At 44.0% G+C, this 16,809-nt stretch overlaps 1 protein-coding gene across 1 annotated transcript; it reads left to right on the plus strand.

Annotated features, from left to right (window-relative positions):
- Positions 1-6,840: 6,840 nt before the first annotated feature.
- LOC140070753 (metallothionein-1-like) lies at positions 6,841-8,147 on the plus strand. Its single transcript, XM_072117619.1, has 3 exons — positions 6,841-6,995; positions 7,276-7,341; positions 7,927-8,147. Exons 1-3 carry the CDS (start codon positions 6,965-6,967, stop codon positions 8,016-8,018), a joined length of 189 nt encoding a protein of 62 aa, XP_071973720.1. The 5' UTR covers positions 6,841-6,964; the 3' UTR covers positions 8,019-8,147.
- The last annotated feature ends 8,662 nt before the right edge of the window (positions 8,148-16,809 follow it).

Consider the following 16,809-nt stretch of genomic DNA (forward strand, 5'->3'; position numbering starts at 1 on the left):
TGGTAGCAATGTAAACGTTAGCTCATTTTGCAAAAATGACATCTCATGCATCTCCGTACATCCTAGTATGAAAAAGTTATTAGCGTTAGAAGATGGCAACATTTTATTTTTCATAAACCTTTCATTTTTGAAAACGCATTAAAAGGCAATAAAACCTGTATAAATTTGGAATCACCGTGATCCTACCACACCAAAGAATAAAGCAGAGGTGTTATATGGAGTGTAGATTGAAAGTAGTAAAAACTGAGCCCAAAAGAAAGTGACGCAAATACGTTTTTTGCCAATTTCACCACATTTGTAATTTTTTCCCAGTACATGGCATAGAATAAGTAATAAGTATAAATTTGTTATGCAAAAAAAAGCCCTCACACAGCTTTGTGTGGATAGTTGGATAGTGAGAACTGAGAGAAAAAACCCTTTGTCCTTAAGGGGTTAATGGCCCCCACATAGTATAATACCCCCTTCCTGTGGCCAACCGCCCTATGGACCCATATAATACCCTAATAAAACTCAGCAACATGCCCCCTCTTTTATTCTCCCTTTACTTTTGTTCCCCCACTTTTATTTATCGCCCCAAACTTATAATGCTTTAATTTCTGTACTCCTGCTCCCTCTCCTCCTCATATTGTGGCCTCCTGCCTCCATTCCGTTCATATTGTGGCCTCCTGTCCTCCATCCTCCTTATATTGTAGCCCCCTGTCTTCCATCCCCCTTATATTATGGCCTCCTGCCCTCCATTCCCTTCATATTGTAGCCCCCTGTCCTCCACCCTCCCTCATTTTGTGGCCTCCTGTCCTCCATCCTCCCTCATTTTGTGGCCTCCTGTCCTCCATCCTCCCTCATTTTGTAACCTCCTGTCCTCCACGCCTCTCAAATTGTGTCCTCTATCCTACATCCTCCTCATATTGTGGCCTCCTGTCCCCCATCCCCCTCATATTGTGACCCCTGTCCTCCATATTCCTCATATTGTGGCCTCCCGTCCTTCATCCTCACTCATATTGTGGCCTCCTGTCCTCCACTCTCCCTCATATGTCGGCCTCCTGTCCTCCATCCCTTTCATATTGTGGCCCTTAGGGCGCGTTCACACGTTCCGCTATCGTCGCGTTCATAACGCGACGCTAGCACACAGTGGGCGGGGCTCGGGCCGATCGCATATGCGTTTCCCGGGAAACGCATGCGATTAATAACCCGATCGCATGCGTTTCTCTTGAAACGCATATGCGATCGCCCCAAACTCCGCCCCCTGTGCGCTAGTGTCGCGTTATGAACGCGGCGCTAGCGGAACGTGTGAACGCGCCCTCACCCTCCAGCCTCCTCATATTCTGTCCTCCTGTCCTCCATCCCTCTCTTATTGTGTCATCCTGCCCTCCATCACTCTCATATTGTGGCCTCTGCCTTCCATCTTCCTCATATTGTGGCGTCCTGTCCTCCATCCTCGCGCATATTGTAGCCCCCTGTTTTCCATCCTTCCTCATATTGTAACCCCCTGTCCTCTATATTCCCTCATATTGTGGCCTCTGTCCTCCATTCAACTTATATTGTGGCCCCTAGAAGAGGGGGACAGGGCCAGCCAGGCGAGGAGCTATCTCCTCACATTTCTGCTTGAGAGCAGAAACAGCGACAAGTCGAGGCAGCAGGAACTGATCCTGCCTCCAAGTCTCGGCTCTGCAGCTCTAGTGAGTCGGGGACCAGGAGGCGGGACATTGTGGGACATTCTCTGAACCCCCTCAAGATGGTGGGTCTGTGCTGCCAAATCCGGGACAGCCTTCCCATTCCAATGTTAACAGACTATTATGCAATGTAAATTTAGCCATTCACACGTGGCGTTAATGCATACATTTTAAAACGCAAGGCAACAGTTGAGAAGATGAGATTTGCCTAATTACATTGCTTTTAACGTTTGTGTCTACAAAACACAATATTTATATGATGTTAACATCCTAATAACTGTTGTGTTTTGAAATAACAAATGTTGACAGCAATGTAAACGCAACACTAGCTTCACGTGTGACTGCACCCTCAGGGCATGGTCACACATTCCACTAGTGTTGCGTCCATAACGCAATGCATGCGCACAGGGGTTGGGCCTCGGCCCCATCGCATGCGTTTCCATATAAACGCATACGCGATAGGGCCAAGGATCAACTCTGTACCCTTGTACAGAGTTTGTAAACACAGCACTATAGGACTGCACCCTCATACCAGCAAAATGCACGGTAACTTGTAAAAATACATCACAAACACCACGCATTTAAATCATGTTAACGCACCCTATATGTCCCCCATGAGGTCATAAAAGAACCATGGGGGACATTTCCACAGCTTTTTTTGTCCCAGGGTGTTGCCACACGTCACGTTCTTGGACTGTTTTAACTCCTGAGGGCGCGTTCACACTTTGCGTTTTGACCTGCGTTTTCATTGCGTTTGAAACGCATATACAACAGCTGAGGAGGGGCGATTTGCCTAATTACATCACTGATAACAAAACGTAAACGGTAATGTAATTAGGCAAATTACCTCTCATCAGCTGTATATGCGTTTCAAACGCAATGAAAACGCGACCAAAACGCAACGTGTGAACGCGCCTTTAAGGATGCAGCCATTTTGTAGCTTAAGGCTCAGCTCCATTTTTTGGATTCTGACTTGCGTCTCTTTATATGGTTATAACTTTTGAACACTGTTACTTATCAAAGCGATTCTGAGATTGTTTTTTCCTCACATGTTGTACTTCATTTTAGTGGTAAATTTTGGCTGATAAGTTTTGCGTTTATTTACAAAAAAAAAAGAAAAATTGAGAAATTTTTTAAAAGAATTTGCCATTTTAGAAATTCTAAATCATCAGCGCTTTCAGGCAGATAGATTTACCACCTAAATTATTTGCTGAATAACATTTCTCCTTTGTCTACTTTACATTTTCATAATTTTTGAAATGTCTGGATAATTAATTTTGATGTCGTACGGCCTACAAATTATTGGAATGAAATTTTACATATTTAGCATCAAAAACCCTGAATATAATTAACCCATTTTCAAATCTGCACCCCTCAAACTATCAGAAACAGCTTTTAGGAAGATTGTTAACCCCTTGAGCATTTCATAGTAATTACATCAAAATTGATGTCAAAAACCCCATTTGTTATGAAATTTCTCCCAGGTACAGAGACCCCCCCACATGTGGCCGTTGCTTGTTTTGTGGGCGCATAGCGGGAGGGAGGGACCTGCAGCTGCCAGGATTTTAGTTTTCTCATTGGCCGCTTTTGTAGGCTATAAAATCTTCGTTTTTTGTCGTTATTGGGGCCAAGTGATGGCATTTTTTTTTGCGGGATGAGATGCTTTTTCCAGTGTTACCATTTTGGGGTTGGTATCCCCTATTGTTGAAAATTTAGGAACTTTCTTTTGAGGGCAGGAGTAGAAAAGCATCAATTCTGTACTAGATTTTTTACTTTTTTTTTTTTTCATGTTCACCATTTAGCCTAATAATCCTGTTATCTTTATTCTATGGGTCAATATGATTACGGGGATACCAGACTTGAATATTTTTTATTACATTTTACTAAATTTGCCAAATAAAACCCTAATGTGGGGAAAAATCCATAATTTTTGCATTACCGTCTTCCAAGTGGCATAAGATTTTTTCTTTTTTGGCTTCGGAGCTGGTTGATGGCTTGTTTTTTGCTGGACATGTTGTTCTTTGCAACTGTATCATTCTGGAGTACAAATGTTTTTGATCACTTTTTCTAGCATTTTATGTGGGATTCAATAGGTAAAAATCATAATTTATGGTGTTTTTTTTTTACGGCGTTCATTGTGCGAGTTCAATAATTATTTACTTTTATTCTATGGGTCGTTACGGACGCGGTGATACTATACATGTGGGGTTTGTGTTATGATTTAGACTTGTTTTTTTAGCGTTATATTTCTCTTTATATGTTATGGGGCTCATGGGCATTTTTATTGTTTTATTGTTTCTATCGAAAACATTTTTTTTAACTTTTTCCCCATTTCCACAATGGGACATGAACAAGCAATCAAGTGCTTGTTCATGCTAATACTCTGTAAGGGTGAAGACACACATGGTGTTTTTGGGCCGTTTTTGGACCGTTTTTACTAAGTGCGTTTTCAGATCGTAAAAAACGCATGTGCAAAAAAACGCATGCGTTTTTTACGATCTGAAAACGCACTTAGTAAAAACGGCCCAAAAACGCCATGTGTGTCTTCACCCTTAGGCCGCGGTCACACGTACCGCTAGGAGTCCGTCATAACGCGACGCTAGCGCACAGGGGGAGGCCCTCGTCTGAACGCACATGCGTTTCCAGGGAAACGTATGTGATTGATAAGCCGATCACATGCGTTTCTCTGGAAAGGCATGTGCAGTCGGGCCGAGGACCGCCCCCTGTGCGCTAGCGTCGCGTTATGAACGGACGCCATTGCAGTACGTGTGACCGCGGCCTAATACTGATGTATTGTAGTGTATTAGCACTATACGCATGCATAGGCTGACAATGTGCCCTTAAGATGACGTCACTGACGCCATCTTTCAGGGCGCATTCAGACAATGCGTTGCGTCGCACTGTGCGTTGCGTTTTTGACGCATTACACTGGCTTCAGCCTTGATTTGCAATTTGGCCAAACCATCTCCCACTTGCTTTTTGGATGCATTTAAAAATGTGACAAAAACGCCATGTGGGAAACTGCCCTGAGGGTGATGGCACACGTGGTGTTTTGAACGTGTTTTGACCTGTTTTTAAAGGAAACCTACCACTTTAAAATGACCCTTCTGACCCACAAATACCTTAAGCTAGCTCAGGATGAGCTGATGCCGGACCATATTTTCAATTAAACCAGAAACCGCTGTATTTGTAGAAAAATTCTTTTCTTGTGGTAGTAAAATCTCCCTTCGGCGTTTCTGTAAGCGTCATACGGCGCGCACCCCGGACCCTGCTCCGCGATCACGCTCTCGTCAGCGCCGCTCCCGTCACTAATTTTGCTGTGCCCGAGAGCCGGTGACGTCACTGAGCTCTCGGGCACACTAGCGCATGCGCACCACCTCCTCCCGGCGCGCCGCGGCCGGATCCCATTGCGCATGGGTGAAGTCCCATTGCGCATGGGTGAAGTCCCGAAGCCTCGTAGTATCGCGATACTACGAGGCTTCGGGACTTCACCCATGCGCAATGGGATCCGGCCGCGGCGCGCCGGGAGGAGGTGGTGCGCATGCGCTAGTGTGCCCGAGAGCTCAGTGACGTCACCGGCTCTCGGGCACAGCAAAATTAGTGACGGGAGCGGCGCTGACGAGAGCGTGATCGCGGAGCAGGGTCCGGGGTGCGCGCCGTATGACGCTTACAGAAGCGCCGAAGGGAGATTTTACTACCACAAGAAAAGAATTTTTCTACAAATACAGCGGTTTCTGGTTTAATTGAAAATATGGTCCGGCATCAGCTCATCCTGAGCTAGCTTAAGGTATTTGTGGGTCAGAAGGGTCATTTTAAAGTGGTAGGTTTCCTTTAAGCATTCCATCAAAAACGCATGCATTTTTGACAGGTTTGACCAATTAACTTAATTCAAACTGGTCAAAAACGCATGTGGTTTTTGATGGACAGCTTAAAAACGGGCCAAAGGCCGGCGCCACACAGGGCGCTTTGTCTGCGCTTGCAAACGCAAACAAAGTCGCGCCCACCGGGGCGGGCCTCGGCCCGATCGCATCGGCGTTTCTATGGAAACGCCTGCGATCGGGAACGAGCCACCGGTGTTTCGCGTTTTAATTTAACGCGAAACACCGGCGGCTCGTTCCCGATCGCAGGCGTTTCCATAGAAACGCTGATGCGATCGGGCCGAGGCCCGCCCCGGTGGGCGCGACTTTGTCTGCGTTTGCGTTTGCAAGCACAGACAAAGCGCCCTGTGTGGCGCCGGCCAAAAACGTGTTCAAAACGCCACGTGTGCCATCACCCTGAGGGAGCGTTCACACGTTCCGCTAGCGCCGCGTTCATAACGCGACGCTAGCGCACAGGGGGCGAAGTGTGGGGCGATCGCATATGCGTTTCCAGAGAAACGCATGCGATCGGGTTATCAATCGCATGCGTTTCCCGGGAAACGCATATGCGATCGTCCCGAGCCCCGCCCACTGTGCGCTAGCGTCGCGTTATGAACGCAACGATAGCGGAACGTGTGAACGCGCCCTCAGGGTGAAGACACACATGGCGTTTTTGGGCCGTTTTTACTAAGTGCGTTTTCAGATCGTTAAAAATGCATCCGTTTTAAAAAAACGCATGCGTTTTTTGAAAACGCATGCGTTTTTGACAGTTTTTCCGAAATTGCGCAATGAAAAACGGACAAGACCGCATGCGTTTTCAAAAAAAGCATGCGTTTTTTTAAAAACGGGTGCGTTTTTTAACGATCTGAAAACACACTTAGTAAAAATGGCCCCAAAACGGCCCCAAAACGCCATGTGTGTCTTCACCCTAAAGATGTGTTCACGCATGCCTAATTAAATTACGTCTACAAACGCATCCTTCAACGCAATGTTAACGCTTGAGTTTTGTAAATGCAATGATAACTGCAATGTACTTTGGCAAATAGTCTCAGCTGTTGTATTGCGTTTTTAAACACATGCGTCAGCGCCACATGTGAACGCACTGTAACAAAATCAATTCTAATGTAAACACTGATGTGAATGTGTATTACATGTAAATGTCACTATGCACTAGTATTTCGTCCAGGACTGCTCTAGAACATGACCCATGAGGCCTCCTGATTAGCAGGCAGTGCACAGCTCGCCCTGTTTATGTTTGGTCTCTCACGTGTGGATGTAGGTCACATGGCTGGGGGGGCGGGTTGTGCACTTGCCTGTGTTTTGCACTCGGCTCAGAATCTTGTGTATATAAGGAAGCGTCAGAGGAGCCGTCATCACAACATTAGACACCTGGACACAGAGCACCAGCAGCAGATTCCTGAGAGAAGAGCAGCAGCCATGGACCCTCATGAATGCAACTGTGCCGCAGGTATGAAGGGGCTCGGAGCTCTACCAAGCAGTGAGGGGAAGTAATGGTAGTGCTCTGTCAGGGGCTGTCTAGTGTTTGTGTGTGCGGGCGCTTGTCTGGGTTTGCTTGTCTTGAAAGTTGTAAAATAAGGGTGTATTCAGATGGTGCAGCTGAGTTGATTTAAACAGATGTCACAGGCTTTCTGCAGTTGTTTTCACATACAATGCAATCTCTTGTTTTAAAGGTCATCTCTTAGACTTGTTTTATTGATTACATCTCTCTCCCCCTACTTAATACTTAGGTGGTTCCTGCACTTGTGGCGATTCCTGCAAATGTAAAGACTGCAAATGCAAGTCCTGCAAGAAAAGTAAGTACATTTCTTAGTGTAAACCTGAAAGAAAAAAAAAATCTGGTACCATACTATGCAAATTTTTTTATTAGGATGAGTGTAGTTAATTGCCCTCCAAACACTTGAAAAATAAACTTGAATTATGTTGCAGAACTTGGGATAATTTTTCTTTAAAGGGGTAGGCCACTTTAGGGTGATGTCAGATGTGCCGTTCAGTCTGCGTTTGCAAACGCAGACCGAACGGCACGTCTGACATTACCCTTGCCTCGTGTTTTTTGTAGGTGTGGGGTAGGATATTTGGTTATTTTACATCTATGATTTCAAAGGTTGAGGAGCTCATTCACACAACGGCTTGCAGCCGTACATATGTCTGCCATAGACGGCTATGGCCACAGACTGGGTGCAATGACAGGATTTAGGCTTTCATGCTGCCTCTTTTGGTGTCTGGTTGTTACTACAATGTAAACACACAAAATAATCTTTAATAAAAATGTAAATATGCATAAGTTAAGAACCAGTTGCACAGACATGATTCCATTCTTGTGAACCTATGGTATATTAGAATAATATTTCTGAAAGTAATTTTATTTTTCTCCTCTGCAGGTTGCTGTTCCTGCTGTCCAGCAGATTGCAGTAAATGCAGCCAAGGCTGTGAATGTGCAAAGGGATGTGACTCCTGCAGCTGCTGCAAGTGACCCGCTATTGAAATTCCCTCCCGTTACAACGTTGTGAATGTAGTTAGATTATTGATGCAGTATAAACATGTGGATACTTTATATGAGACTATGTATTAATATTTTGATAATAAAGATCTATAAATGACACTTTCTGAAGCATTCATGAGGGTCCATGGCTGCTGCTCTTCTCTCAGGAATCTGCTGCTGGTGCTCTGTGTTCAGGTGTCTAATGTTGTGATGACGGCTCCTCTGATGCTTCCTTATATACACAAGATGAATGTAGCACAAGGCACTGTGTACAAAAATGTACACAATAATTTCCCATCTGTACATAGTTTATATGTCTGTAGTTGAATATTAGCAGACGGTCCCTAAGTACAAGGAGAGAGAGCAGTGATTTGAAGAGACGCAAAGCTGTCAATCAGAATAAGGGGGCTTGTCACTGCCAGCCTGGGAGAGAGAAGTGTCACAGATATCAGACATGAGTCAGAAAAGCTCATTTGCATATCAGAAAACCGTGTGTAATTAAGGTACAGTGCCCCACTGGCAGCTAATTTTAGGTGATATGGGGAGGCTTGTTAGTCAGGGTGGTAAAATTCTGGTGACCGGTTTTCTTTAAACACCTGGTGAGTTTCAGTGAAACCACATATGAATTTATATAAATGTGGCCTCTGGTCTAAATCTCCTAATCTGCAGTTGGCAGAAGATCCCCATAGGGACAGCTGCAGGGATGTTTTTGTGTGGGTATCTGTCCTTAGGCTAAAAACGAATGGTGCTGACTGGAGAAAACTCCAGGGTGTGGGCGCAAGGATGCAGGCTTTGGCACAATTGCATATGCATTTTTCACACTCTGTATATTATGGATGTCTGCTTTCGAACCAGGGTCGGCTCCAGGTTTCAGTAGGCCCTGGGGCGACAGAGCCTCAGTGGGCCCCTTAGCAGTGAATTCATGCGGTGGTATTAATTTTGATTTAATTATATGCAACCATTTGTAGTTTTAGTGTATACGCAGGCTACATGAATTTATTATATATAGCCTAATACAGCCCTTCATAGTTTTAGCTGGGCAGTTTATATTCTAAAACTATGGAGGGCTGTATTATAATTAGGCTGTACATAATTTTTCCCCAGGGCTTGTGATGACTCGGAGGACGGGGGAGTGAATAGCCAGGCAGGGGAGGAGCTGTCTCCATAGATCTTTGCTGTAGAGCAGAGTGAGAAGTGTGCAGGCAGCAGGAGCTCATCCCGCCTCCTGCTCCTGGTCATGAAGCCTCTGTAAGGGTGATGCCACACATAGCGTTTTGAACCCGTTTCTGTTTAGTTTTTAAGCAGTCCCTCCAAAAACGCATGCGTATTTTGAGAATGCATCTGTTTTTGACCAGTTTTAATTAAGATAATTGGTAAAACCTGTCAAACGGATGCGTTTTCAAAAAACGCATGCATTTTTCAAAAAACGCAAGCACTTTTTAATGGACTGCTTAAAAACGGACCAAAAAGGGTTCAAAAAGCCATGTGTGGCATCACCCTAAGGTGTCGGAACTTGGAGCAGGAGGCGGGACAAACCAAGACACCATGAAATTTTCCCAGCCACCCGGGACAGCACCAAAAAAAAACGGGACTGTCCTGCCGAATCCGGGACAGTCGGGAGCTATGCTATTAGTACGTTAATGCTTTATGACATAAATGTACAGCATGGGGCTGTTTACTTCTAGTTTTCACCTGTAAGAGCCCCAGTTACAGGAGGGAAACTACCCGCTGTGGGAGCAGATGTTTGATCAGACCTAGCCTACAGACCCAGCAGTCACGTGACCAACAGCGCCGGTTCTCTTCTTTTCTGCATTGCACTGCATCTCCCTGGCTGTCTCTAAGGGCGCTTTCACACGATGCGTTGTCACTTTTTTTTATGTATAATCAACATTTATTAGGAAAAGCAAAATGGAACAATACAAGTAGGTGATGGCAGTACAAGACTTATCGCGCAGGATCAGGAACATCATAGATCATACATTCATTGGAACATGGGGAGAAGAGTCCCAGCATAAAATGTCAGGTATAGAACCCCCATATGCCATCCCAAACAAAGAGACTATTGTAGTATATGACAAATTAACAGAAGAATAGGCAAAACAAAGAAACAAACATTTAGAAGGGGGTGTGAGGGGGGACGGGGGGAAGGGAAGCGTAAGGGGAATGGGGAGCGGGGAGACCATAAGGTGTCACGTTTTTGATGCATTTTTGACACTTTCCAAAGGCTTCAACCTTGATCATATGTCAAAGTTAGGCTACATTCACACTAACGTATGGGGGACGTATATACGGCCGACGTATATACGGCCGATATACGTCCCCCATAGGCAGCAATGGGCGCACGGCACCCTACGGGAGCGGTACGGTGCCGCACACGTGCGGCACCGTACCATTCCGTACCCGGGAAAAAGATAGGACCTGTCCTATCTTTTCCCGTAATACGGCGCCGTGCGCCATAGGTTGCTATGGAGAGGGGCGGGGGTGAGCTGCGCTCACCTCCTCCTCCTCTCCCCGTACACTGCCGTTGCCCGCTACGGTACGGGCGGGCAACAGCAGTGTGAATATAGCCTTACATTGAATTTTAGCAGATGCAGTGGAAACGCAATGTAACCTCAGCATGTGATCAAGGCTGAAGCCTTTGAAATGCGTCAAAAAAGCATCAAAACCTGACACAACACATCATGTGAACGTGCCCTGAGATTCAGAAGAAAACTGCAGAAACGTTTAAAGACTCTGGACCCGTGCCTGCTGACGTCTATTGTCAAAGTATGAAAACGCTATTAATAGAATGTGGTGTTACTATGACCTTTTTTGTACAAATGATTTTACTTTTTAAAAAAAAATCTGTCAAAGCATAATAAAACCTATATAAATTTGGTATTCCCATGATCGTACCGACCCAAAGAATGAAAGGGAGGTGTCATATGTAGCGCACAGTAAAAGCCATAAAAATGTTGTCCAAGAGAAAACAAGACTATTTTTCCAACTTTCCAGTACACAAAATGGAATATTCAATGCTGTCACTTGGAAGCACAATCTGTAATGCAGAAAATAAGCCTTTATGCAGCTCTGTATACAGAAAAATTAAAAGAGTTATGGATTTTTGAAGGTGGGAGCAAAAAACTACAGGATGGATCGGGTTATACTTCGTACACAACTCTTGCTTGGAGAGCTACCTGTCACCCTTGATTTTGATGATGAGATGGCAGACCTTCTGTTGGGCAACACTGGGACATGGCCTTTATTTAGCCACTCCACTAACCTCAATATCAGATTAGCAGACTGCTCAGTACTGTTGCATCTTCACTTGGTATTCTGTTGTGTCTGCTGTTCCCTTTTAATCCAGGATTTTGTCAGATAAATGGTAATCCTATTTTGTGTCCTTCTCATCCAAAAAATAATTAGCGGTGGAAACCAACCAAGTTTATAACCTGTTTATATAATTTTAAAAAGAGTATTTCTGATCGAATATTGTCACTCAAGGTGTACACTACCAAATAACTGCTTGTATGTTGGGAAGGGGAAAATGTGCAAAGTTTACAATTGCATTAAACATTTTATGAATGAATAAAGAATACTATTCAAGAATACAATATATAATAGTATTAGTTTTTTGTACTTTTTATACACTAAATATATAACATAAACCCAGCACAGAGAAGTGGAAGGTATGTAGTGATAGGGAGAAAACACATGTACTCTTTAATGTAGCCTCAATAGAATCCCAGCTGATTTAAGCAGCTGATTAAATCATTAAATATTTCCCATGTGCCAGCAAATAGGATGGAATAACTATAATGCTGGAAACTAGGCTAGTAGTATTATTAGAAGATTCCTTATCACTTTGTGTTGCACATCGCCTGATCCCCCCACCTTACGTTGCTCACCCGGTCTGTTTAACAGCGGTCAAGTGAAGGTAGCGAGCAAGCGAGAGGGTAGGATATAGAAATCTGTCCCTGTGCTCTGCCTTTTCTTCCTTGCGTTTGGCCGAGGTGATTCAGTTTCTTCATGAGGGCCCCTCTCTGTTCTAATTGAATTGAGAGGAGATTTGCCTTATTACGTTGCTGTTAACATTTGCGTTTTGAAACGCAGTGTTAACATAATGACCTTAGCATTACAACAGAAATGCAGTTAAGCAAATCTCCTCTTCTCAGCTGTTGTATTGAATTTCAAAACTTTGAATTTCAAATGCCACGTGTGAAAGCAGGCTAAGGCCGGCGGCACACGTGGCGTTTTTGGGGCGAATAGCGAATAAGCCACCTCCATGCTATGTGGGATTGAAGGGGGTGTAGAGGTGCGCAGCGGGCAGTGGAGGGGGTGGGCCGGGGGAGAGGGTTCTCGCCTGTTGCCTGTGTTCTGCGTTCACTGATTTTTATACAAAGCTACGCCAGGTGGGACCTGCCGTAGTTTTGCTAGTCGCCTGCACCACCCTTCAAGGGCCTAGGCCAGTGGTGACAAACCTATGGCACGGTTGCCAGAGGTGGCACTCAGAGCCCTTTCTGTGGGCACCCAGGCCTTCACTCCAGCACAGAATTTGTTAGATGTGACTCAAGGCTTCCTCCTGCGGTCCAAGACAGCCATGGACATGCTATACTCAGTGCTATTTTAAAGCGACACCTCCTTGGCTGCCAGGACTACACAAGAAGCGAGAAGGTGTGGACAGAGATAGATTAACGTCAGTGCACCTGTTCTGAGTCCCCTGATTCTTCCTCTTCAGGAACCCTGGAAGGAAGCTACAATCCAAATCTCTCCATCTTCTTTCTATTGTATTGGTGTCCTCAGGACGCCAATACGATTGAAACTTGTGATATAGCTGGGATTAATAGGTTACTGCTCAAATTGTCATGTTGGCACTTTGCGACATAAAAGTAGGTTTTGTTTGTAGGTGGGGCACTGTTTCTAAAAGGTTCGCCATCACTGGCCTAGGCCTAAGCAGGGAGTGGGCTGGTGCTGTGCGTTCCTGTCCCAGTGCCTGAGCACTTATTTAAGTCTGCGAATTTTTATAGCTGAAAATTCACCAGGTGTGTCTATTTCTACACCAGGTAGAGGCCGGACCCAGCATATGATAAATAACCCCCAATGGGGGAGATTTTTCATTATGCAGGCTCCTAGCGATAGTACTATATCTGCCTTTGGAGCTTATCTGCCCAGATTTATTAAAGTGGCGTTGGCCCTTTAACCCCTTACCGACATGTGACGTAATACTACGTCACATGCTGGGTGCGGGTGCATGGAGAGGGCTCACGGGCTGAGCCCTCTCCATAGATGGTAATTCTTTGCTGCATATTGCAGCAAAGGCTTACTGGTAAGACCCGCGACCGGCGGCTTCAAAAACATGACGGCGCATGGCCATCTTGCTGAGGATCGTGACGACATCCGGGAGCGGCGATCCATCACCATGACAGCCTCGGTCTTCTGAAAACTAGGCTATCAGCACATTGTAATGAATGAGGAGGAAAATACCCATATACTGCCATACTGTAGTATGGCAGTAAATGGTAGGATCGATCAGACCACCTATGGTTAAAGTACCCTTGGGAGTCTGAAAATAGTAAAAATAAAAATAAGTTAAAAAAAAATTCTAATAAAAAAACATAAAAATTTAAATCACCCCCCTTTCCCTAGAACTGATATAAATATATAAAAAAAAGTAAAAATCATTAACACATTAGGTATTGACGTGTCCGAAAATGGCCGGTCTATCAAAATATAATAACGTTTTTTTACTGCGTTTAACCCCGTAACAGAAAATAGTGCTCAAAGTCAAAAATATCACCTTTTTGCAATTCAAAAAAATATAAAAAATTCTATAAAAAGTGTTCAAAAAGTCATACAGTCCTAAAAATGACAACATTGAAAACGTCATCAAAAGTTGCAAAATATTACACCTCCCAAATCTCTATATACCAAAGTATAAAAAAGTTATTAGCGCCGGAAGATGGCAAAATCCTGAATTTTATTTTTTGTACAGGAGGTTTTAATTTTTGTAAATGTATGAAAACATTATAAAACCTATACAAATTTGGTATCCCCGTGATCGCACCGACCCAAAGAATAAAGAAGACATTTCATTTGGGGTGTACAGCGAAAGCTGTAAAATCCAAGCCCACAAGAATACGGCGCAAATGCGTTTTTTCATGAATTTCACTTTATATAGAATTTATTCCCTGCTTCCCAGTACACGGCATGGAAGAATAAATACTGTCACTATGGAGTGAAATTTGTTCTGCAAAAAACAAGTCCTCACAAAGCTCTCTTCATGGAAAAAGGGGAGCGAAAAATGGAAATGCAAAAATGAAAAAGGGCTGTGGCGGGAAGGGGTTAATAACGATATGTAAAATGAATGAAACAAGTACAAAGTACATAAAGAAATAATCAAGAACATTTCGAACTACAACTTGAGAGTGCCTTCGGCTTATCTAGTATGTCCATTGGCTGTTTATCCATGTGTCCCAAGCTGATTTAATGTGCTTTTCATGTATACAGTTGGTGTTCACCTGGTGTATGACTTCGATTTTGAGGGACCGGCAAATTATACAGCGACATCACTTTTCAGTTTTTGATGGAATAGCAAACTATACTGATATTGTGCCTTTAAGATATCACTGGATGATGCAGGTACTGAAAACTATAATTCCACAGCCCCTTTCAGATTTTGATGCAACTGCAAACTATGCTAAGTGTTTGCCTTTAAGATATTGCTGGATGATGCCGTAAATGCTGCTAGTACTACTGGTAGTAAGTCTGGTCCTTCAATATAGCAGCCTATCAGTAGCTCAATGCAGTTCTTCACAGTGCCCTGAAAAGAACAATATTTTTTTTCTGTTTTGCAGTTAATGAGGATGGGGAGACATTGCTTCAGTATCAAACCAGTAAAATGTTGGAAACGGTCAATACTGCTGTCCAGAACAACAGAGATCACACAATGGTAGCTTATATGGGTTTCTGGCAGGAAGCAAAAACCCCTTTACCCCTTAGGGACCAAGCAAGGTACAGGCTGGATTGAGTAGGCTCTGCCTTGGACAGACTTGGGGACCCTCATTAGGTCCCTGGCTGCCCCGGCAAAGAAGACGGCACCCCACAATCACATTGCAGGGTGTCGGGAGGAGAGGGAGGGAGCCCTCTCCCTCGCCAGGTATGTAGATCCTGCGGTCACAGCATTGACCGTGGGATCTAAAGGGTTAAACAGGTCCAGACTGTTAGAGCAGGGTCCCAGCTGTTTTATGACCTGTCCTTTGAAGGGTTAAGGATTTTGTTGAAATAAAAATAAATGTTTTTAATACTTATTTTATATACAATAATGCCCACTTGAAATAATTTTTTATTGTCAAGTGATTAGGACAGAGAAGATCCCTGTAAGGGAAATGCAGGAAGGAAAGTCCCCTGATTTTACTAACTCCTCCTGTGTGGTATACAGTGTGTAGTGGTTGTATGTTGTATAGGTGACAGCCACTACAAGAGGGTGTTGTTATTAGCAGAACCGCAGCAACATTATGGGGCTTATTTATTAAGGGTCTGCGGATCGCATTTCCGACGGACTTCAGGACGTTTTCGGGGATTGCACGGCTGGGACAGGTATTTAGAATGGGATTTTGTTGCATGCAATCGGATTTTGGTGCTATCCCGTCGGCTTTCATGCAACAGAAATTGTGGAACAGGCAGTCTGACGATCCGACGGATTCGGACTGACCGCGGGATTTAATTTTAAAATTGTGTCGCAAGATCAAGCACTTAAGTAAATGTGCCTCTATGCGTCTGTGCTGCTGACTGTAGAAGCACTGGTGATAGTTGAGTGTGTACTAGGGTAAGTATATGGCGCAAGCACTGGAGGCCAATTCAACACTGGCTAATTAATTCCTGCTCTTTCCTTTGCAAATTTGTATCTTTAAACTACTCTGGACAACTGAATGCCTTCCAACATGTGTTTCGCCGTTTACACATAAAATCAATGTGTACAAAGCTCCTGGACCAGATGGGTTATACCCCAGAGTTCTTAAAGAACTCAGTTCTGTTATTGCTGTACCACTGTCTAAAATCTTCAGGGATTCCGTAATGTCTGGTGTGGTGCCAAGTGACTGGCGCAAGACAAATGTGGTGCCAATATATAAAAAGGGCTCTAGAACTTCGACAGGTATTTACAGGCCTGTAAGCTTAACTTCCATTGTGGGGAAAGTATTGGAAGGGTTAGTAAAAGACTATATACTGGAGTATGTGACATCAAATAGTATAATAAGTGACAGCCAGCATGGGTTTACTAAGAATAGAAGTTGTCAAACTAACCTTATCTGCTTCTATGAAGAGGTGAGCAGGTGCCTGGATGGAGGAGCTGCTGTGGATATTGTGTTCTTGGACTTTGCAAAAGCATTTGACACTGTCCCTCATAGACGCCTGATGGGTAAAATTAGGGCTATTGGTTTGGCAGAAATCATTTGCAATTAGATTGAAAACTGGCTGAAGGATCGTATCCAGAGAGTTGTGGTCAATGATTCCTACTCGGAATGGTCACCAGTTATGAGTGGTGTACCTCAGGGTTCTGTGCTTGGCCCACTACTATTTAATATATTTATTAATGATATAGAGGTAGGAATTAATAACACTATGTCTATTTTTGCAGATGACACCAAACTGTGTAGTGTAATACAGTCCATGGAGGATGTTCATAGGCTGCAGGGTAACTTGGACAAATTGAATGTATGGTCATCCACTTGGCAAATGAGGTTTAATGTGGATAAATGTAATGTTATGCACCTGGGGGCCAATAATCCAAAGGCAAAATATGTCC

The sequence above is a fragment of the Engystomops pustulosus genome, chromosome 7, assembly GCF_040894005.1.
Source record: "Engystomops pustulosus chromosome 7, aEngPut4.maternal, whole genome shotgun sequence".
NCBI lineage: Eukaryota > Metazoa > Chordata > Amphibia > Anura > Leptodactylidae > Engystomops > Engystomops pustulosus.